The 23,658-nt window shown below is 45.2% G+C and overlaps 1 protein-coding gene across 1 annotated transcript in view; it reads left to right on the forward strand.

The window, feature by feature from the left end:
* The window catches only part of LOC126203456 (glucose dehydrogenase [FAD, quinone]-like), a 147,515-nt gene that overhangs the window by 97,283 nt on the left and 26,574 nt on the right, over window positions 1-23,658 (forward strand). The window contains exons 4-6 of the mRNA XM_049937773.1: window positions 5,252-5,454; window positions 19,896-20,197; window positions 23,341-23,574. Of these exons, the coding sequence (XP_049793730.1) occupies window positions 5,252-5,454; window positions 19,896-20,197; window positions 23,341-23,574 (739 nt within the window). The remainder of the gene's footprint in view (window positions 1-5,251; window positions 5,455-19,895; window positions 20,198-23,340; window positions 23,575-23,658) is intronic.

Raw genomic sequence — 23,658 nt, forward strand, 5'->3', positions numbered from 1 at the left:
GTCCGGCCATCCTGATTTAGGTTTTCCGTGATTTCCCTAAATCATTCCAGGCAAATGCCGGGATGGTCCCTCTGAAAGGGCACGGCCGACTTCCTTCGCCATCCTTCCCTAATCCGATGAGACCGATGACCACGCTGTCTGGTCTCCTTCCCCAAAACAACCAACCAACCAACTGCTCACAGAAATAATTATGATTATAACTATTTTTTTACAAATGTTATGCAGTCATTGGACGTGTTGTCGGGAAGCTATCATGCAAAGTTCAGTTTTTCACTTTATGAAGCCAGTCTCTCTCAAGTGTGTTTTTATTTGAATAATTGTGTGTTCCCTCACTGAAATTGATCTTATGTGTGTCATTACGTAAGTATTGAGTGTATCCTGATCCTACGTTCCATGTGCTTCAAGTGTTCTGTGTTTAACAGCTACGGATATAGAGTGTGTGTGTGTGTGTGTGTGTGTGTGTGTGTGTGTGTCCCTGATCATCCTCATATTCACATTAGCTCACATCCTGGAAGATAGCGTCAAAACTGTTCAAATGTTCTAAAACTGTTAAGTAAATCTAAGAAAGATAAGAAGAGAGTTAAAATAGATAATTAGATACACAGGAATATTTGACTGGCTGATCACTTAGAAACAAACGAGGATGAGCCACTCACCCTTGTAACACATTAAAAACATCGTCCTAAAATCTGATGTATTCTGTAATCAACTAATGCATCACACTTTTATAAATAAGGAACCAACATGCTTTAGTAAATGTACCAAATGTTGTGAAACATACGACGAAACTGACTCCAAAACGTAAAATGCCAAATTCAGTCTTACTCAGTACAGGTACTGTGATGAATAAAGTCTAGTTAAAACAGTACTTTTATTGTGTGTGACGAAATTAAAGTTTTATTGAGCTCAATTACATTTCTCGGATCGGGTTCAGTTAAATATTGTTTTTCAAACAATTGCTGTAAAGTGAACTGCTAGAAACTTTTTTTATGAAATTAATTGTTTTTCACACTAATACTTAAATGACCGTTTACCACAGGAGGGCATTTTGTCGTCTGTGAAATGCAGACTAAACGTATATTTAATTACTAGATTTGTTTTATATAAATGTTTCTCAATCCGGTCTCTTTTAAATGTCAACCAGTATGTGAGTGTAAATACAGATAGATTGAAGTACTTCAGCTAACGTGTCACATTTGTTATGTTTGTGTCCAACCACCTGTCATCTCGAAGTTAGGAAGTAATTATCAGTACAACAGCTTATCAGCGAGAAACTTCTGTGTGCGATCATTACGGATTCAGTCCGGCACCTCACGGTCAAATAAAAATTATTCCTAATTAGAAAACTGCTAATGCGGAGAAATGATACAGTAGAATCGCATATTACTGAAAATACTCTATGGAATACAAAGGATAAATTAGAATACAAAGGATAAATTATTCCACACAGATACTCCGATATCCCCTCTAGTTAGGGACAGGGAAACAGTTTCATTCAAATGTTAACTGTTAAAATGTTGGCTATGTATAGAGTTAAAAACAATTGTCTGGAAGTTCAAGCTCTCATAATCAGTATTGCTGTATAAAATCCTCTAAAAGCGACCAATATAAAGCATAAAGAAGAACAATAAAAATTAACTAATATGGCTACTTCCCTTGCAGCTGTGTCTCCTTAAGATGTGCGTCCACATCACAGTCAGCGGGTAAAATCTGCTAACTACTTATCCACAGGCAATCGCAGCATGGACATCATTTGCCATGCCACTTTTGTGTTTTTCATCAGTTGACAGTGATTTGGACTTATACTCTTTGACATAAAATCTGGCCGATGGCAAGCCGCCCTGGAATCTAAGTCTGCAGCTCTCGTAATATGGACAGAAACTGACCACGCTGACAATACTCCAAGTCCGGCTATTTGCACAATATGGCAACACGGTAGGCAGCGACAATTCCTTGAGAATGTCTTGTCTTCTGCTGAAGTCGTTATGCTACGCCTACACCCCTGGTCTACGTGTAAAAAGCGCGTCGCCCGAATGCGATGTCTTGTGGTCGAATCAGCTCGTTACCTAAATTTTATAGCGCCTTTAGTCTGAATACTGCAATCCAGAGTTTGATGGTACCACACTTACTCCGTATTTAACGTTCCGACACACCGGTAATAACACTTCCGCCCAATAACATTTCTGCGAAAGATTTCTCGGCAGACTATCTGCCTTTCAACGCCACATGTGTCAGACCTTTCTAGGACCCACCTGCTGGCACCAAATGCCGCGGCGGCGCAGCGCTCACTCGCCCAGTGACTGAAGCCTCAACCACCACTAATCGCCTTGGAGTATAAAATGCTTCACTGTTGTTGAGTTATGCTCCACAAAAAATGACTAGGATTTGTCTCTCACGCTCGCTATCAACAGATGATGAATTTTATATACTCTAATATGCAGGACTTGAGAATAGCCCAAAATTAATTTTATAGTTTGTGATCCAATCAGAATAACAAACTTCATTGAGTAATGTTAATATTAATGCTTTATAATTCGTCTTTTTTCCGTTTTAGAAGACATTCTTCAAGCAATTTTTTCGTCAGGAATCCTTATGTATCTGCCAAGAAACAGTGAGTAACTCTAACGTAATCAGCTTTACTGTCGTTGTTCGATTTCTGACGGTAAATGTACGAGATAAACTGTAAGCATGTTCTATACCAATGCAGGCTTTACTGTCGTTATTCGATTTCTGACGGTAAATGTACGAGATAAACTGTAAGCATGTTCTACACCAATGCAGGCATACTGCAGATTTTTAGGTCCTGGTATCGAATCGTGGAGTTAGATTTAAATCAACAGAATTGCCCATTTTTGAAGCTACCCACAGAGGAAGAAAGTTGTTAAGGCCTGTGTCAGCAGACGTCTGCAGTGGTGCCTAATTGCTACTACACGGACTTAACAAAGACTAACTGCACTGAAGAGCCAAAGAAACTGGTACAACTGCCTAATACAGTGCAGGGACCAGGCGAGTACGCGGAAGCGCTGCAACACGACGTGGCACGGACTCGACTAATGTCTGATGTAGCGTTGGAGGGAAGTGATACCATGAATCCTGCAGAGCTCTCCATAAATTCGTAAGCGTACGAGAGAGTGGGGATCTCTTCTGAACAGCACGTTGCAAGGCATCCCAGATATGCTCAATAATGTTCGTGTCTGGAGAATTGGTGGCCATCTGAAGTTTTTAAACTCACAAGAGTGTTCCTGGAGCAACTATGTAGCAATTCTGGCAAGTGGTGTGTCGCATTGTCCTGCTGGAATTGCCAAGTCGGTCGGAATGCACAATGGACATGACTGGACGCAGGTGATCAGACAGAATCCTCATCTACGTGTCACATGTCATGGTCGTATGTCGACATATCAGCAGTCCCATATCACTCCAATTGCACACGCCCCACACCGTTACAGAAACTCCGCCAACTTGAACAGTCCCCTGCCTACATGCGGGGTCCATGGATTCATGAGGATGTCTCCATACCCGTACACGTCCATCCGCTCAATACAATCTGAAACGAGACTCGTCCGGCCAGGCAACATGTTTCCAGTCATCAACAGTCCTATGTCGGTGTTGACAGACCCAGGCGAGGCGTCAAGTTTTGTGTCATGCAGGCATCAAGGGTAGACAGGTGGGCTTCTGGCTCCGAAAGTCCATGTCGATGATGTTTCTTTGAATGGTTCGCACTTGATGGCCTAGCATTGAAATCTGCAGCAATTTGGGGAAGGACTGCACTTCTACCACGTAGAAGGATTCTCTTCAGTCGTCGTTGATCTGTTCCCGCAGGGTCTTTTTCCAGCCGCAGCGATGTCGGAGATTTGACGTTTTACCGAATTCGTCATATTCACGGTACACCCGTGAAATGGTCGTACGGATAAGTACCCACTTCATCCACGGCACGTGCGCCGACTACAGTACCACGTCCAACCCCGTTAAATCTTGATAACCTGCCATTATAGCAGCAGTAACTGATCTTACAACTACGAGAGACACGTGTCTTATACAGGGTGTAAATTTTAAGTTGACAAACTATTCTAACTCGAAAAATAAGCTTCACACGAAAAAATATGTAGAATCCAAAGTTGATTATTTTGGTGGGGGACATCTGCTCGTTCTAAAATTAGCTCACCACCCCAGCCCCCTGGGGGTGGGGCGGGAGGCAACTTTAAAATTTCAACTGGGAACCCCCATTTCTTATTGCAAAAATCAGATTCTACATAAATAACTACGTACATTTTGTCTGAAACATTTGTTTTGATTCTTGCTAGTTGGCGCTGTAATTCAAGAAAATCCATGTTATCATTTTTGCGTGGAAAATGGTTACGGATAAATAAAAACACTTATTTCCTTAGTAAATTTTGAGTCGCTAAAACTAAAATCTCCCTCTCTCCCCATAGGGTGGGGTTTGAGAGAGGAATTAAAGTTTTACAAAATGTTGACCCAAATGTGTTCGCGGGGGCGCTACACGATATTCGGCAGGTGTACCAGTTTCTTTGGTTCTTCAGTGTATATACGTAGAGAGTTACCGCCGCCTTCCTTCGTGCTTGTCAAACCCTACCTTGGTCAGCAAGTTCGCCGAATCTCTCCCCAATAGAGAATGTTTGGAGCATTATGGGCAGGGCCCTCCGACCATTTCGGGAATCTGACGATCTGACGCGCCAGTTCGACATAATCTCAGGAGGACATCTAACTAGTCAGTCAAATAATGCCGACCCGAGTAATTGCTTGCGTATGGGCCACAGGTGGACCAACGCGTTAATGAATTCGTGTTTGTGAAGCTCTTTTCTAGAATAAACCATCCAATTATTCTTATGAAATTGTAATTATTTGTTTGTCTTTACGTGGACGTCGCGTCGGATAATTCCTTCGTGGTTTTTCTATTTTTTTTCCATAAGAGTGTATACGCTGCAGTAATACCATGGTGGCCGGCCGGAGTGGCCGTGCGGTTCTAGGCGCTACAGTTTGGAACCGCGAGACCGCTACGGTCGCAGGTTCGAATCCTGCCTCAGGCATGGATGTGTGTGATGTCCTTAGGTTAGTTAGGTGTAAGTAGTTCTAAGTTCTAGGGACTGATGACCTCAGAAGTTGAGTCCCGTAGTGCTCAGAGCCATTTGAACCATTTGAATACCATGGTGGTGATGGAATGTATGGGGCTATGTCCACGCAATGCGTCCCTTATGTTGGTGTGCAAGGTACAGCGTGCTGTCGCACTGCGCAGGTACTTCCTCAAGTCGGAGGCGACGGCGATCCCTGAGCTGGCGGCGGACCGCGTCTTCCACAACACGGAGGGCCCGGTGGCGGTCGACTACGCCCCCTACCACACGCCGCTGGCCGAGGCCTTCCTGGAGGCCGCCGCGCTGCTCGGCTTCCCGCAGAACGACTACAACGGCGCCACGCAGATCGGCTCCTCCTACCTGCAAGGTAACATCTCGAGCCACCCCACCTCACTGCTGCTCTCCTTGACATGGACGTAACGTGCACACAGACAACTGTCTTATCTTAGAGCGATGTATGTGTCGAGCTGGTACCAGGCCGTCATGCCACACTCCACCGCTGACCTAAGTCACGGTAATCGAGTGGTGCGTTATGGCCGGACGGCTGTACTGAATCAGTGCTGGAATATGGGTCGACCTGGAATCGTGGCAGCGTGGCTGCACCATCTGGACGTGCCCACGAACGAAGCCTTCATAAAGTTAGTGCATCAGAGAGGACTGCCCAAAACGTCTGCAAATAGTTGTGTCACTCATAGGCACATAATACTGCGTAACACCACTGATCGCAAAAAAAAAAGAGCCTAACCGACAGGGGCCGGGGACGAGTGTCGCAATCACTTTCAAACCCGCCAAGAATTGCTGCTGTCAGGGAGTGCAGGTCCATCTCGACCAGTTTCTCAGCCAACACCGCACTGTGAAACGCATGAAATCGACATTTGCAGCCTGGTACCGTAAACCAGGTATACTTCACGGATTTTCACGTTCAAACACGATTATCACGACCGCTTTTAAACCTCTGTTGATATTTATGTTAGTGAATATAAGGGCTTGTGTGAAAATTTTACATAATAATTAGTACAACACATTTTCTAGACTGCAGACGAAGTAATTGAAGAGAATGTAGATCGTCAGACTTAACATCCATCGATTCGGGGTACATTGACCAGCCTGTACTTCCACCACAGCTGTAAGATACCATCCCCTTTGTGGTACATACTTCCGAAACACGCTGAAACGTTGACTATCCAGAAATAAATACATTAATCTAAATTTTTCTTAAGTGCTTTATTAACCCTCACAAAATGACGTAGTATTGTACACAAATCAAATAGTGTGATTCATCATCAAAATTATAAATATACACACACATCAAAAAACATTTTGCGTCACCCTGGTTCCTACAACTCCTGAAGATAGACGTTGACTGTGGATATTGTATCGCAGACACAGTCCCTTTGACTGTTCAGAGATGTCACTAAACCCGTCCAAACATGTAAACAATCGTGCATGAGCAGCGCCTATTAGACAGAGGGAGTCCGACAGCCAGTCAGTTCCAGTCATTCCAGCAGGAAGGAGGTACACGGCTCGTGTTGTCTGTAGTTCAGCCACGCCTACACGGTCAATACCGCGGTTCGACCGCGTCCGCACCGTTACTTTGTGTGAGGAAGGGCTCTCAACAAGGGAAGTGTCCAGGCGCCTCGGAGTGAACCAAAGCGATGGTGTTCGGATGTGGAGGAGATACAGAGAGACAGGAACTGTCGATGACATGCCTCGCTCAGGAAGCCCAAGGGCTAATACTGCAGTGGATGACCGTTACCTATGGATTATGGCTCGGAGGAACCCTGATAGCAACGCCACCATATTGAACAATGCTTTTCGTGCAGCCACAGGACGTCGTGTTATGACTCAAACTGTGCGCAATAGGCTGCACGATGCGCAACTTCACTCCCGGTGTCCATGGCGAGTTCCATCTTTGCAACCACGACACCATGCAACGCAGTAGAGATGAGCCCAACAACATGCCGAATGGACCGCCCAGGATTGGCATCACATTCTATTCACCCATGTCTCGCATATGCCTTCCACCAGACAATCGTCGGAGACGTGTTTGGAGGCAACCCAGTCAGGCTGAACGCCTTAGATACACTGTCCAGCGCGTACAGAAAGGTGGAGGTTCCCTGCTGTTTTGGGGTGCCATTATGTGGGGCCGATGTACGCCGCTGGTAGTCATGGAAGGCGCCGTAACGGCTGTCCGATACGTAGATGCCATCCTCCGACCGACAGTGCAACCATGTCGGCAGCATACTGGCGAAGCATTCGTCTTCATGGACGACAATTGGCGCCCCTATCGTGCACGTCTTGTGAATGACTCCCTTCAGGATAACGACATCGCTCGACTAGCGTGGTCAGCATGTTCTCCAGACATGAACCCTATCGAACATGCCTGGGATGGATTAAAAAGGGCTGTTTATGGACGACGTGACCCATCAATCACTCTGAAGGATCTACGCCGAATCGCCGTTGAGGAGTGGGACAACAGTGGCTTGATGAGCATGTGGATAGTACACCACGACGAATATAGGCATGCATCAATGCAAGAGGACGGGATACTGGGTATTAGAGGTACCGGTGTGTACAGCAATCTGGACCACCACCTCTGAAGGTTTCACTGTATGGTGGTACAACATGCAATGTGTGGCTTTCATGAGGAATAAAAATGGCGGAAAAGACGTTTACATTGATCTGTGTTCCAATTTTCTGTATAGGTTCCGGAACTCTCCGAACCGAGGTGATGCAAAACTTTTTTTGATGTGTGAAGATACCAGTATGGAGTACCACACGCATGGCACCAAATTTAGCTGAACATAATACCTCCAATTTCACCCCTGTTAGACCCAAGTCCACGTTTCAAAACATCCATTGCATTTTGAATTGAGGTTACCAGTTCTTCATTTATCTGGAGTTTGTGGCCAAACAAAATTCATTTCTTGTTTCCGGAGATATTTGACGTTATATGTTACACCTAAATCACTGTCTGGACCACAACAGCTTGCAATTTGAGCTTCCAAATGAGCCTTCGTCTATACACCGATGGTTAATGTACGTCTTCCTTAGTTCCACACTGTCATTGGCATCAACGCTGTGTAATAAATTGTGTATCTGTAATACTGGGATAACAATGACCAGGGGTCAAAGTAACACCGAAAGGTAGGATCAAGCAGTTGACCTCAGAAATCGTAATATAGAGACAGAGATACAGGGTGAACGTTGATAAAACTGTGTCTCTAAACCTGGCAGAAAATCTACAGAGATTCTGGTCGTACGAGAAGTATGCTACGGGCAAGATGCAATCAGTACCTTCTCTGCGCGATAGCAATGGAGATACTAACGAAGACAGTGCTGCCAAAGCAGAGTTACTAAACACAGCCCTCCGAAATGCCTTCACAAAAGAAGACGAAGTAAATATTGCAGAATTCGAATCGAGAACAGCTGCCGACACGAGTAACGTAGAAGTGAATATCCTCGGAGTAGCGAATCAAATCACTTACTAAAAGCAAGTGTTTTGGAAATTTGTGGTAAATTCTTATGGGACCAAACTGCTGAGGTCATCGAACCCTACTCTTACGCACTACCTAACTAAAACTAACTAACGCCAAGAACAACATACACACTCATGCCCGAGAGAGGACTCGAACCCCCGACGGGGGAACCGCGCGGGCCGTTGGCAAGGCGCCCCAGACCGTGCCGCTACCCCGCGCGGCAAAGTCTTCTGGTCCAGACTGTATACGAATTAGCCCACTTTTAGAGTATACGGATGCAATAGCTCCATACTTAACAATTATATACACCGTTCCCTCGACGAAAGATCCGTACCAAAAAATGGAAAGTTGCACAGGTCACATCAATATTCAAGAAATGTGGTAGGAGTAATCCACTAAATTACAGGCCCATATCGTTAACGTCCGTATGCAGCAGGATTTTTGAACATATATCGTGTTCGAACATAATGAATTACCTCGAAGAAAATAGTCTACTGACACACTGTCAACATGGATTTAGAAAACACCGTTCTTGTGAAACACAACTAGCTCTTTATTCGCATGAAGTGCTGAGTGCTATTGGCAAGGGATTTCAGATTTATTCCGTACTTCTGGATTTCCGGAAGTAAATCGAGCAAACGTATAGTTGTGACGACCACGGCGGACAGAGCCATCACACCGACGTCATCTCAGACGCCGTCGCAATCTGCTCCACCGCGCGACCGTGGCGCGGGGCGCGGACGGCTGAGTGAGCGCGCCGCGGGCGGAGGGTATTTAAATCGGCCGCCGCCGCGACCGAAACCAGTTCCCCCTGAGCAGCCATAGCGTACGGATCTCCGTGCCGGCACGTTCACAGGAGCTCAGTCCGTCAGTTCACCTGATGATGGCGACATGTATGATCGCCGAAATATTGTGCCCGTTGGACACTGTAGACCGGCAGTATACCCGTGGATATTTTGATTATCAAATACGCCGGGACAAACTCAAGAATCACAACAAATTTTTTGACCAATGTGCGTATCCACTCAATACAGATTTTCCGTTCTTATCGCAACGTCTGTCATCCTATTTCACTGTCAGCTTCACAACGAGAACATTGCGAGATTTTTCATCTTTCTGGCGGTTTGGGAGATCCACAGATCAATTAAGAGGGTACTTCAAGAAGTAAGTTACACATTGTTATGACAGGCCAGGTACACTTTGTTGTATGATGTCTTAGACTACACACAGATAAAGATACGTGACACTATTTTTCAACACAATCGCCAAATCTCTGCAAACAGCGGTCGGAACGTTCTACGATCGTTCAGTTCCACGGCGACAGAAATCCGCTCCTCGCTCACGGAGCCATCCGAGAACCGCTGTGCGTTCCCATTGTCGGAAAATCTGTGGCTGCTGTGAATTAGTTCAAAAATTGTTCAAATGGCTCTGAGCACTATGGGACTTAACATCTGAGATCGTCAGTCCCCTAGAACTTAGAACTACTTAAACCTAACTAACCTAAGAACATCACACACATCCATGCCCGAGGCAGGATTCGAACCTGCGACCGTAGTGGTCGCGCGGTTCCGGACTGTAGCGCCTAGAACCGCTCGGTCACCCCGGCCGGCACGAATTAGTTCCTCGATTGTATGGATACTTCCGTCTGTGGTGGATGCCGATTGCCATCCTTCCCGATTTGGCATCAGTTCACTTTGCCTGGACGCAACATCGGTTTTGGTCTACGTGCAGCTAGAACTTCACCGTTAATTTCTGCAACTTGCACGATTTTCTCACAAGAATCGCACTTTCCCCGCGTACTTCAGAATTTGGAGTACGTTTCCAGTTGCCGCGTCATTTCACTCCCACACCGCGGTGCACATGTTATCCGTACCATAGCAGAACTGTGTCTGAAGAGAGCAACACTCTAGTTGCCCAACGGCGTTAAGCTTGGGACGACGGGAATAATTATCCCTTTGAAGTCCCCTCTTATTTCCTGAATAAGTGAAATAAATCCTATAACAGACACTGTTAGTGCTTCCCGTCTCATTCACTAATGTTACGAGAACCATTTCTTCATATGGCCGTAAATTAGACGAAATGATACAGTTCACGTTCTGAGGGGTTTTTGCTGCGAACCGTTTGAGTACCTTACAGCTAAGCGTCGAGAATTGATGCAGTTCGTTTTCATATATTGACTCCTGCTGATGGTCGGAACTTACAGGAAAAGCATGTTAATCTGCACAATATCAGTGTTTAATTTTTGGCCACATGACGTAAAAGTTCCACATTTCGTAATGAGCTATGATGTTCAGAAATCGGGCTCGTAAAAAAAAAAAGGGGGTTCTACTAACAGAGCTTTTGGTAGAATTTGGACAATGTATTCCTGAAAGAGAATAGTAACAGTAACTTCAGCTTTTCTGCGGGTGAGGTGATACATTTCCTTGTTTATTGCAGCATTCTTATTCCGAGTGCGAATTACTTGGTTTATCGAGTGTAACAAATGACAGTCGGAAAGAAAATCCGTTTGGTTTGCTTTGAATGACTGAACGTGACTTGCGAATCTGTATCCTGGCCTTATCCTGTATCTTCACGAGGTCGGCAAGTTAACTGGTAATGTTAATAGTAGAAGGTGGTCGGGTGCCGTTCCTACCGGCAACTACCCCCCCTCCCTCCTCCCCACCCCCTCTTCCTGCCCCCATATGTAAATTGTGTGCCCCCTTCTGTGGGTCGACGTAAGCGTGAGAAGATTTTCGAAATATTTGCATATCGTGTAACTGAGGCGAGACGTGGGAACCAGCATGATATTCACCTGGTGGGATGCTGAAACCCGCCTAAAACCAAATCCAGGCTGGGCAGCACACTAGCATTCGTCGCTAGTAGGCTGGGCGGATTTGGGGCTGGCGCGTCTCCCCAAATCTCGGAAACAGCGTGCTAACGCGTGCGACTATCCGGGCAGTAACTTTGGCATTCATACAGCTTAGAGTGTGTGTTGAGAAGCCGGCGCCTAAGTGCTTGTAGTCTGAAACCTTTCACTAGGAGTACTTGCTTTTGCTTTCTCCGTCCTCGCAGCAGTTCAGCTTCTTCAGCTGTCTTCCACGTCCTCCAGTTTACTCCTCACTTTCTTCAGAAGGAAAGCTACTCCACTACTCGGTTTAACTTGTAACCTCCCCCTCACTTATCGACCTTAATGACAGTGAAAAATTAAACCGCGTGTACCTAATGGAAATTTGGGAAAAGCAATCGTCACCGAAGTTAATTTGTCGGTAAAGAGGGAGGAAAAGGTTACATCTAAATGAAAGAAAAATGTAAATGAAACTGGTGGAAATTAATTTTGAAAAGGGGTAAAGTTAATAAAGAAAGTAAATGTGCGGCCGTTACGTTAACAATTAACTAGCGGTAATTAGGTATTTGAGATTTGGGGGAAATTACGGTCGCCAGTCCTATGAACAATTACTATAGTAACTGAAAAAGAAAGGTTATTACACATATAATTAGCACTAGAAGCGTGGCAATTGAAGGTTGACACGTGTAGTGTGAAAACTGAAAGTTTGTCAGAAGTAATAAATTTCGCTACACTCTGACTTAAGTTAGCAAAAGAATTAATAAAACCGGAAAATCGAAAGTTAATTTAGTGACTGAAATTAATAGTGAGCTTTCTTTCTGAAGCACATCGAAATCCAGTAAAATACGGTTAGTCTTGCGCTACCTGAACAATCATTTCAAAAGCTACTTGAATCTACGCAATTTAGAAATAAGAGATTTAACTTTGAACTTGAATTAAATGATTCTGAACAATTAACAATAGTAAAATTTAGTACGTACCAAGCTGAGCTGTAGTCACAGGTAAGCTAAAATACGGTAACAAAACTCGCACTCTTAATTTGTGCTTGTGTAATCTAAATATTGTAGCCAGCTATGAATACCTTAACTGAACTTTGAATTTAAAGCAGCGAAATCGAATGTTGCTGGCGTTTGAATTTCAACGACACTCGGGTTCATTCCGGAAAAGGAAGGGACCCTGCTTGGTAATGCAATTAGGACAATGAGCAACAAAGGTTCATGCTAAGTTGCTTAATTAGGTGAGCCAAATGGAACAATTTTAAAAGCTGAAGTCTGCCATACAGTTCTAAAACTTTACGTGCTTCCAGTCTTCCTTGTTGGTTGATTGAAGGTTTGAAGCCGTCGATCGAGGAGGTGGCGACTGTCACTCATTGTCGGCCGTCGCTGTTGCAGAAGCTGGATGTTGGCGCGCCTTCTTCTCGACACCGTCACCAGGCGAAACGGGCTCTTGATGTGCGCCAGCTAATGCTTCCCGTCCGCGACACCGTGTCAGAAACTACCATAGCCAGTCGAGCGCAATTACATGCTGCCAAACCCCGAAAGCGCGGCAACTCGCGGGAGCGTAACACAACACACCTGCTCCACTGCACCACCCCAGCCAGACTCTCTCTGCTCTGCCCGCGCTCCACGCGACAGAGTTAACACTACCAAAGATCCTAAACACTTGGGTTCTCCACACGACCTATCGATGTATTCGTTCGATAGCATAGTTTTCCCTAGGCCAGACCCAACGTATAAATACAAATAATATTCACAAAACAAACCAATTATAAATCGACATAAATGCATATATATATATATATATATATATATATATATATATATATATATATATATAGTAAAACAACTACAATATACAAAGACACAGAAATGTTATATCTTCAGGTAACAAAATAAGGAAAAAAATTTGCAGTGCAATAGATGGAAATAGGAAGATATGCATTTCCGGCATTACAAACTACTTGGGCTGTCATACCTGCCAGAAAGCACCTCGCAAATCTTAATTTGTGATTTATTAGGTATAATCTGTATAATTAACGTGAACGAATATATAACAAGCGGAAAATAAATGCCTAAATACCCCATACTCCGGCAAACAGTCTTACGTATTTAGGTTGGAAACTGCATTTTGTTGTTCTTGGTATCGCGCTTATTTTCCGGATAGTGGTAACGTTTCCGGAGGAATATAGCACTGGTCCAAGAAATATTAGCCTTTGTTACAGCGCTAACGAATACGGTGAGCACGAATGTACAAGTCGCATGTAATACGCTGTGCACTAATGTTTGTGAAAGCTGAATCGTTGAGAAAGAATTTTCTGAACGAAAACAAACTCCAGAGGATGTGAAACACAGTGAAGTGGCAGTAGCTGCTTAAGATTACGTGGAGATAGTTTACACGAGACGCCAGCAGTTAACTCTTGTGCGACTGATGACGCACATTTATGCACTTACAACATATGATCATTCAGTAGTGACAAAAGTACGAACCACTTGAGTTTACAGACTTCGACATTCGTTACCTCTACCTCTAAAACATCTCTGCTTGAATTCTATGAGGCTCCACGAAAGCTCAGCCTTTTTACCTTATTACATAGCGCAAAACCACGCATAAAGTGGACTGCAAGTTCAGTAGTATACACTTGGTTGAACACAGAGACAGACCAAGGTCGGAACACACAAGCGGCAATGAAAATGCGGTAAACAGTTCCGTGGTACTGCAGGCAACAGCGTTTTCTTTTGTGTCTCGTAGTAGGGTTGGCATCTGGCAGCTTAATTAACCCTACAAATATAATGTTAATTCTCTTTGGAACTGATACAGGGTGTTTCAAAAATGACCGGTATATTTGAAACGGCAATAAAAACTAAACGAGCAGCGATAGAAATACACCGTTTGTTGCAATATGCTTGGGACAACAGTACATTTTCAGGCAGACAAACTTTCGAAATTACAGTAGTTACAATTTTCAACAACAGATGGCGCTGCGGTCTGGGAAACTCTATAGTACGATATTTTCCACATATCCACCATGCGTAGCAATAATATGGCGTAGTCTCTAAATGAAATTACCCGAAACCTTTGACAACGTGTCTGGCGGAATGGCTTCACATGCAGATGAGATGTACTGCTTGAGCTGTTCAATTGTTTCTGGATTCTGGCGGTACACCTGGTCTTTCACGTGTCCCCACAGAAAGAAGTCACAGGGGTTCATGTCTGGCGAATAGGGAGGCCAATCCACGCCGCCTCCTGTATGTTTCGGATAGCCCAAAGCAATCACACGATCATCGAAATATTCATTCACGAAATTAAAGACGTCGGCCGTGCGATGTGGCCGGGCACCATCTTGCATAAACCACGAGGTGTTCGCAGTGTCGTCTAAGGCAGTTTGTACCGCCACAAATTCACGAAGAATGTCCAGATAGCGTGATGCAGTAATCGTTTCTGATCTGAAAAATGGGCCAATGATTCCTTTGGAAGACATGGCGGCCCAGACCAGTACTTTTTGAGGATGCAGGGACGATGGGACTGCAACATGGGGCTTTTCGGTTCCCCATATGCGCCAGTTCTGTTTATTGACGAAGCCGTTCAGGTAAAAATAAGCTTCGTCAGTAAACCAAATGCTGCCCACATGCATATCGCCGTCATCACTCCTGTGCACTATATCGTTAGCGAATGTCTCTCGTGCAGCAATGGTAGCGGCGCTGAGGGGTTGCCGCGTTTGAATTTTGTATGGATAGAGGTGTAAACTCTGGCGCATGAGACGATACGTGGACGTTGGCGTCATCTGGACCGCAGCTCCAACACGGCGAACGGAAACCCGAGGCCGCTGTTGGATCACCTGCTGCACTAGCTGCGCGTTGCCCTCTATGGTTGCCGTACGCGGTCGCCCTACCTTTCCAGCACGTTCATCCGTCACGTTCCCAGTCCGTTGAAATTTTTCAAACAGATCCTTTATTGTATCGCTTTTCGGTCCTTTGGTTACATTAAACCTCCGTTGAAAACGTCGTCTTGTTGCAACAACACTGTGTTCTAGGCGGTGGAATTCCAACACCAGAAAATCCTCTGTTCTAAGGAATAAACCATGTTGTCTACAGCACACTTGCACGTTGTGAACAGCACACGCTTACAGCAGAAAGACGACGTACAGAATGGCGCACCCACAGACTGCGTTGTCTTCTGTATCTTTCAAATCACTTGCAGCGCCATCTGTTGTTGAAAATTGTAACTACTGTAATTTCGAAAGTTTGTCTGCCTGAAAATGTTCTGTTGTCCCAAGCATATTGCAACAAACGGTGTATTTCTATCGCTGCTCGTTTAGTTTTTATTGCAGTTTCAAATATACCGGTCATTTTTGAAACACCCTGTACTTTTATTTTATCGGTACATAAGGCGTTTAGAGTGCTCACAGGACAGTAATTTAGAATTTAATGTTTTCACTGATCATTCTGATGTACATATGCCTGAGTCACGAAGATGTCCCGAAAACAAGGTGACCAGTTTAATTTTAAATTTAGTGTGTGTGTGCAGGTCAAGGGGAAATCGTAATGAGGGAGGACAAAGAATAATAGTTTATGTTTTTTTCTCTTAATAGTTACTACAAAGTGAGCGAAAATGTAACCGGTCTTGTTGCTTTAAACAGACAACGCTTCAAGGCAGTTGCATATTAGAACGTTGATAAGCTCATCCAACAGTCAGCCTACAAACTTTCATTTTAAACAGCTAGGTGCTGATTTGTAATCATTAACCATTTTTGTTCGTTTACAACATGTTTGGAAATCAGTTACGTGTGGTAATGATTCGATGGATTCAGGTCGATGAGTGCTATACGGCAGCAGTTCGCGAGATGTGTATACATGCCACAACCATTCCGCATTTTGTTACGCTAGCAGTGCCATTAGGTTCAGATATTCGTTTAATTGTCGGTAGCTTTCTGCAGCTGAAAATTCCCGGCAGACTTAAACTATGTACGAGAGACTCGAACCGGGAACCTTGCCTTTCGCGAGCAGTGCTCTTAGTGACAGCCACGCAGCTACGGCCCACAACTGGCAGTGACAGCTTTACTTCGACCTGTAGCTCACAACTACTTTTCTAACTTCACATTAGTTGTTCTACATATCCTGCGGGACTAGGAATACAGACCTGGAAGCAAACATTTACATGATCACTGTGCAGTTGACAACGAAGTCTTTGGCAGAAGGCAAGTAGAATCACTTTCAGATTTCTTTTCTACCATTCCACTCTCTTATAGTATGAGGGAAAAATGAACACCCAAATCTTCCCGTGGGCGAGTTCACATTTGTCTAACATCAGCACCACTCCTAAAAACGAATAGCTTGGCCACAATTTAGCGTTGTTTCCAGAACGAATTTTCAGTCTGCAGCAACATGTGCTGGTCCGACACACCGTTTTAAATCTGACACGAAGTTTCAGACTACCGCACATTCCGCTGCAGAGTGGTTGTTCACTCTGGAAACGACCCTCTAGGCTGCGGCGAAGCCCATTCCCCGCAGTATATATTTTACAGTACTACGTGTTGCAAAAGGTCTGGATGAGAAATCTGCAAACTAGGAGAGAGTTACTAGAAGAAGAGAACAGCTGTGACAGCAGTTTGTGAGTCGTGACTGGACAGTTCATTCGGTAAGAGCATTGCCCGTTTAAGGTAAGGTTCCACGTTCGAATATTGTTTCGGCACACAGTTTGAATCCACCATTAAGTTTTGCTTTAGTTATTTTAAACTTTCTGTAAATTCTATTACTTTCCAGCACCGTGAAGTACGTTCAGTATTTTAACAGCCCCTTTGAATAACAAAAATCTGTCTATTATGATGCAGCCACTGCAAAGACGTTCGTCATTTCTAAGTGACATTAGAAGACAAGTCCACTCTGATAAATTATGGATTTCGTAGTCAGGTGATTCTTTCGCTGGCCTCGTTGCTTCTCCTCTGCGGTATCATTTTTGCGTGTACGAAGAAACTGTACTATTACCACTGAGAGACTAAGTACAAATAATAAACATCCCACTGTAACTCATATCTATTTTGAAACCACCCTTTTAATAATGTTACTTAAAATCCGTCTTGATTGCAATTTTTTTTTGTTTTTATTATTCATATGATCGGTTTCGGTTCATTCAGAACGATCTTCAGATCTGATATTACAGTTACAGAAGTAACCAGTCCAAATCCAGCAACTTTCACATGCTACGTCACATCACGTGTGAAAGTTGCTGGATTTGGACTGGTTACTTCTGTAACTGTAATATCAGATCTGAAGATGGTTCTGAATGAATCGAAACCGGTCATATGAATAATAATAAAAAAATTTGCAATCAAGACGGATTTTAAGTAAAATTATAAAATCACTGATTGCTGTTATCCCATAAGACATTATGTCTGTTTTTGCAAACCCTTTTTACAGTTTAACGCATCACAGAGAGGTGAGAAACGTCAAGGGATAGCGATATGCACCTATACAGATGGTGGTAGTATCACACGTACACACAGGGTGCAAAAGGGCTGTGCATTGCCGGAGCTATCATTTGCACTCAAGTGGTTCGTGTGAAAAGGTTTCTGATGTGATTAAGGCCGAACGACGGCGATTAACGGACTTTAATAGCGGAATGGTAGCTCACGCTCCATTTGGAATATCACTAAGGAATTCAATATTCCGATGTCTACAGTGTCACGAGCGTGACGAGAATACCAAATTTCAGGCATCACCACTCACCACGAATAACGCAGTGGCCAACAGCCTTGACGTAACATTTGAAACCAGAGGCCGACAGACAAGTAACACTGCGTGAAATAACCGCAGAAGTCAATGTGGGACGTAAGACGAACGTATCCGTTAGGACAGTGCCACGAAATGTGGCGTTGATCGGCTACGGCAGGAAACGAGCGACACGACTGCCCTTGTTAACAGCACGACGTTGCCTGCAGCACATTTCTGGGCTCGTGACCGTGTCGGTTGGAACTCAGACGACTGGAGAACCGTGGCTTGGTCAGGTGAGTCCCGATTTCAGTTGGCAATAGCTGACGGTAAGGTTCGAGTGCAGCGCAGAGCCCACGAAGTCACGGAGCCAAGTCGTCGATACGGCTCTGTGCACGTTAAGTTGGTGGTGGCTCCATAAAGGTGCATGGAGTGGACTGGGTGCTCTGGTGCAACTGATCCGATCACTGACTGGGCATGGTTATGTTGGGGCTACGTGGGAGCCATCTGCAGCCAGTCACGAACTTCATGGTCCCAAACAACAATACAATTTTTATGGATGACAATGCACCATGTCACTGGTCCACAATTGATCGCGAATGGTTTGAAGAACTTTCTGGATGATTTGCCGACCAACTGAACTTTAATGGGACATAATCGAGCGCTCAGTTCGCGCACAAAATCCTGCAACGGGAACTCTTCAGCAATTATGGACGGCTATATAGAGGCAGCATGGATCAAAATATCTGCAGGTGACTTCTAACGACTGTCACAAGCTGCGACATCGTCGAGAAAAAAACAGTGACCTGTATATGTAATAAGTTTCCTTTAATTTACATCTATGGTCACAAACTTTTTGATAACAGATTACCGGTTTCGGTCTTTAATGACCATCATCAGATCTGTAGTGCCACTATGGCTGCAGTACATTAGGACTTTGTTTTTATGAAACAGATCTGATGAGCCGGCCGGAGTGGCCGTGCGGTTCTAGGTGGTACAGTCTGGAGCCGAGCGACCGCTACGGTCGCAGGTTCGAATCCTGCCTCGGGCATGGATGTGTGTGATGTCCTTAGGTTAGTTAGGTTTAAGTAGTTCTAAGTTCTAGGGGACTTATGACCTCAGAAGTTAAGTGCCATAGTGCTCAGAGCGAAGCCAGATCTGATGATGGTCATTAAAGACCGAAACCGGTAATCTGTTAACAAAAAGTTTGTGACCATAGACGTAAATTACAGGAAAGTTATTCTAACGACTTGTTGAGTCCATGCTATGTCGAGCTGCTGCACTACGCCAGACGAAAGTGGGGACCGAGACGATATTAGCAGGCAGTCCGTGACATTTGTTATGTCTCTGTTACATTCACACACACACACACACACAGGAAAATTTGTATCCAGTAGAATTGCATATCAGACGCTGTATTGCCAAGTAGAAACTGATTTTTATACGAAGATACAAATGATGTAATCGATACCAGCCGGTATCTGAGATTTCATACTGTGCGTTAGGCAAAACATGCCGTACAGGTAGTATTTCATTTTTTTATGTCATATACCTGACAGCGAGAACCAGCCGGAAACGCTTCCCCCCCCCCCCCACTTTCAATGAACTCTCCCCACTCCTCTCTCTCCCTTCTCTTTACCTTTCTCACAGCCGCCCTCGCCGCCATGCTCAGTCGCGCTACACGCCTCCTCCCGCTACTGAACCCCCCTCCCGCACACTCCCACCACCCCAGCAGCGACCCGCTCCGCTGCAGCACCCTCCCCGCACGCACGCCAGCTGAGCCCCAACGTTGCCCCCGCAGTGACGCTGCGCAACGGCACGCGGTGGTCGTCGTCGCGCGCCTACCTGCACCCGGCGCGCGGCCGGCCCAACCTGCACGTGCGCAAGCGCTCGCTGGTCACCAGGGTGGACGTCGACCCCGAGACGCGGAGGGCGCGCGGCGTCTTCCTGGAGCGCGCCGGCCGCCGCCGCTACGTGCGCGCGCGCCGCGAGGTGGTGCTGTCCGCCGGCGCCATCAACAGCCCGCAGCTGCTCATGCTGTCCGGCATCGGGCCCCGCCGACACCTCGAGGAGATGGGCATCCCCGTCATACAGGACCTCGCCGTAAGTCTCACCTCCGTGTCTCTCACACTGTGGGGCGGAGGCCCGCTACTGGCCTTTCCCCTCACATTTCATCCCGTTTGCCAACGGCGCGTGCATACGAGAAATTCTTACTTCCTTTACTTCCCGGTTCAACTATCTGTCGTCTTTCCACTTGTACAGCGTGTTGTTTACCTGAGTGGCTAGGGAGCAGCGTGTAGCAACGTCTAACATTTCATTCTTGTGCTACGTTTTCTCCATGAAATGTGTCTGGTGTTGACCACGCGACCTCCTTTTCGCTGGAGCGAAAACAAGATGAACTTTCGCATGCTCTGGAACAGCTGCTGGTCACTGAGTGCAGAGTGTCACGCCAGTTGGGTGATGCTGAGGGAATTAGATTAGGAAATGAGACACTTTAAAGGAGTTTTGCTATTTGGGGAGCAAAATAACTAATGATGGTCGAAGTAGAGAGGATATAAAATGTAGACTGGCAATGGCAAGGAAAGCGTTTCTGAAGAAGAGAAATTTGTTAACATCTAGTATAGATTTAAGTGTCAGGAAGTCATTTCTGAAAGTATTTGTATGGAGTGTAGCCATGTATGGAAGTGAAACATGGACGATAAATAATTTAGACAAGAAGAGAATGGAAGCTTTCGAAATGTGGTGCTACAGAATAATGCTGAAGATTAGATGGGTAGATCACATAACTAATGAGGAGGTGTTGAATAGGATTGGGGAGAAGAGAAGTTTGTGGCACAGTTTGACCAGAAGAAGGGATCGGTTGGTAGGACATGTTCTGAGGCATCAAGGGATCACCAGTTTAGTATTGGAGGGCAGTGTGGAGGGTAAAAATCGTAGAGGGAGAACAAGAGATGAGTACGCTAAGCAGATTCAGAAGAATTTAGGGTGCAGTAGGTACTGGGAGATGAAGAAGCTTGCACAGAATAGAGTAGGATGGAGACCTGCATCAAACTAGTCTCTGGACTGAACACCACCACAACAACAACAACGTTGCTGTCGAAAAAAGTAAATCCAGAACAATAATAATATACTATTCTCTTGCTTACATAAATAAAACTTTACTAAAATTATCTATTAAAATACATTTGACTTCATTTTAACGGCAGATCAAATTAAAAATACAAACCACGTGATTTTTGAACTTCTGCACCAGCAGAAGTGCGTTATTTTACCATAGATGAGACGCACACAGCGGCTGAAATCTAGCTAGATCTGCAATAAACAGATTATTTGCGAGTGACTGCTATAAATGTATCAATTTCAACAGTGCTTTTACTTTTCAGGACGAAAAAATCCCCTCCACTTGTACTTGACAAACCCTTTAATGCTACACACGACATTGGTTTCAGAGTGTAAATCCCGTATTCAGACGGTACGAAAAAACATAGAAAGCTAAGAGGGTTTATTCATAGAAATTAATTAATATTAAAAGGACCCTCACAAGTCCTGACATGGGGTTGTACCTTGACTGCGTACGAGAAAGTCGTAACAATCACGTAAAATATCCAGCAAATTTATCAAGTATCACGCGAGATCCCGTGCGGATGACACATGAATAGGTTCTCTGAGGCAACAAGTACCGCACCGAATAAAAGAGGCCTGACCGAAAAAAAACATGAATGTAACAGCAAAGAAGCAGACACTGGCAGCGCATTGGAATCTATGAACCAACTGCGTTTATGTTAATTAATTTTACGAAGAATGCCTCTTAGCTTTCCTTGTTTTTTCTGTAGCGCCTGAAGATGGCGTTTGCATCCTGAAACACGCGTCGTTTGTATGATTTTATCGGAATAAAGGATTTGTTAAGCGTTTATTCATCAAGAAATAGTTTAGCGGCGGTTGTGGATGTCCCTTAAAGAGAGTATTATGCCAGCTCTTTTACAGGGTGACAATTACTGAAGTATATGAAACAAAATCGTCGTAACTTCGGTTTGCGTTGGGACGTTCAAAGTGCACGGTTAGTCGCGGGGCATGACGGGAATTAGTATGCGCATGCATAGTTTGGTTTAGCGACGGAGTTCTTTGGATTGGTTCGTCAGTAAGCAAAATTGGCGCATTTGGGGGACTGAGAATCCGCATTTCTCGATCGAGAAGTGTGTTCACCCTGAACGGGTGACTGGTTTGCAACGTCCAGTCACGGAGTAATCGTTGCGGTATTCCTTGATGGCACGGTGATCACCGAATGGTACTTGAAGGCTTTGCAAGATGATTTCATCCCCATTATCCAAAGTAACCCTGAGTTCGACAAGATATGGGTGATGCAAGACGGAGTTCGACCCCATCGAAGCAGGAGAATGGTGTTTGGGGGCCGCATTCTGCCTCTGGGGTAGCCAGAGGAGACGGCATGGGCCCCGACTGGCCGCCATATTATCCGAGTCTGAACACATGCGACAACTTTTTGTAGGGCTATATGAAATGATTCTAGTGGCTCTGAGCACTATGGGACTTAACTTCTGAGGTCATCAGTCCCCTAGAACTTAGAACTACTTGAACCTAACTAACCTAAGGACATCACACACATCCATGCCCGAGGCAGGATTCGAACCTGCGACCGTAGCAGCAGCGCGGTTCCGGACTGAAGCGCCTAGAACCGCACGGCCACTCCGGCCGGCAGGCTATATTAAAGACTAGTTTTACAGCAATAACCTCAAAACCATTGCTGAGAACAACCACTTAGGAGATCATGACAGCATCAACATTCAGACACTTCAGCGGGTCATGCAGAATTTCACCATTCGTCTGCGCCACATCATCGCCAATGATGGGAGGCATATCGAACATGTCATAACGTAAATAGGAATATCTGTAGTGACGTTCACGTGTTGAATAACGTGTGTGCACGCCGTAGTTTCTAATTACTTTACGTTTTTTTCATGTAGTTCAATAATTGTCACCCAGTATATTACTGAGGGAAGAAAATACAAAGAGAATAGTACAAACGAAATAGTTTGTTATGAAGTGATACTACGACATAAGAATCTCGTTTACTGTGGTAGCACAACGTAGAGTTTGGACAATATGTGGATCGATGGGATGAGGCATAAGCTGTCCGTGAGAAGAGACGCTGAGTTCAGTATGCTGGTTACAACCTGTTAAGAATTCAACGGTGATTCTGTAAGTTGTACGTTCTGATAACTCTTCCGCAGGTGGGCTACAATCTGCAGGACCACGCGTCCATCGGCGGCCTCATGTTCGTGGTGAACGAGAGCGTGTCGCTGCGCGCCGAGGACATCCTGGGCCGGCGCGACAACTACGTGCAGTTCCTGGCCTACGGCCGCGGGCCCATGGCGGTGCCCGGCGGCGCAGAGGCGCTCGCCCTCTACGACACAGAGGACCCCACCAACCTGGACGCGCACGCCGACATGGAGATTGAGTTCCTGGTGAGTCGCTCTACTACGCGTAAGCAGGGAGGGGGAGGGGGAGGGGGAGGGGGAGTGGGACGGAAAAAGATGTCGTGACGTCAA

The sequence above is a fragment of the Schistocerca nitens genome, chromosome 9, assembly GCF_023898315.1.
Source record: "Schistocerca nitens isolate TAMUIC-IGC-003100 chromosome 9, iqSchNite1.1, whole genome shotgun sequence".
Classification (NCBI taxonomy): Eukaryota; Metazoa; Arthropoda; class Insecta; order Orthoptera; family Acrididae; genus Schistocerca; species Schistocerca nitens.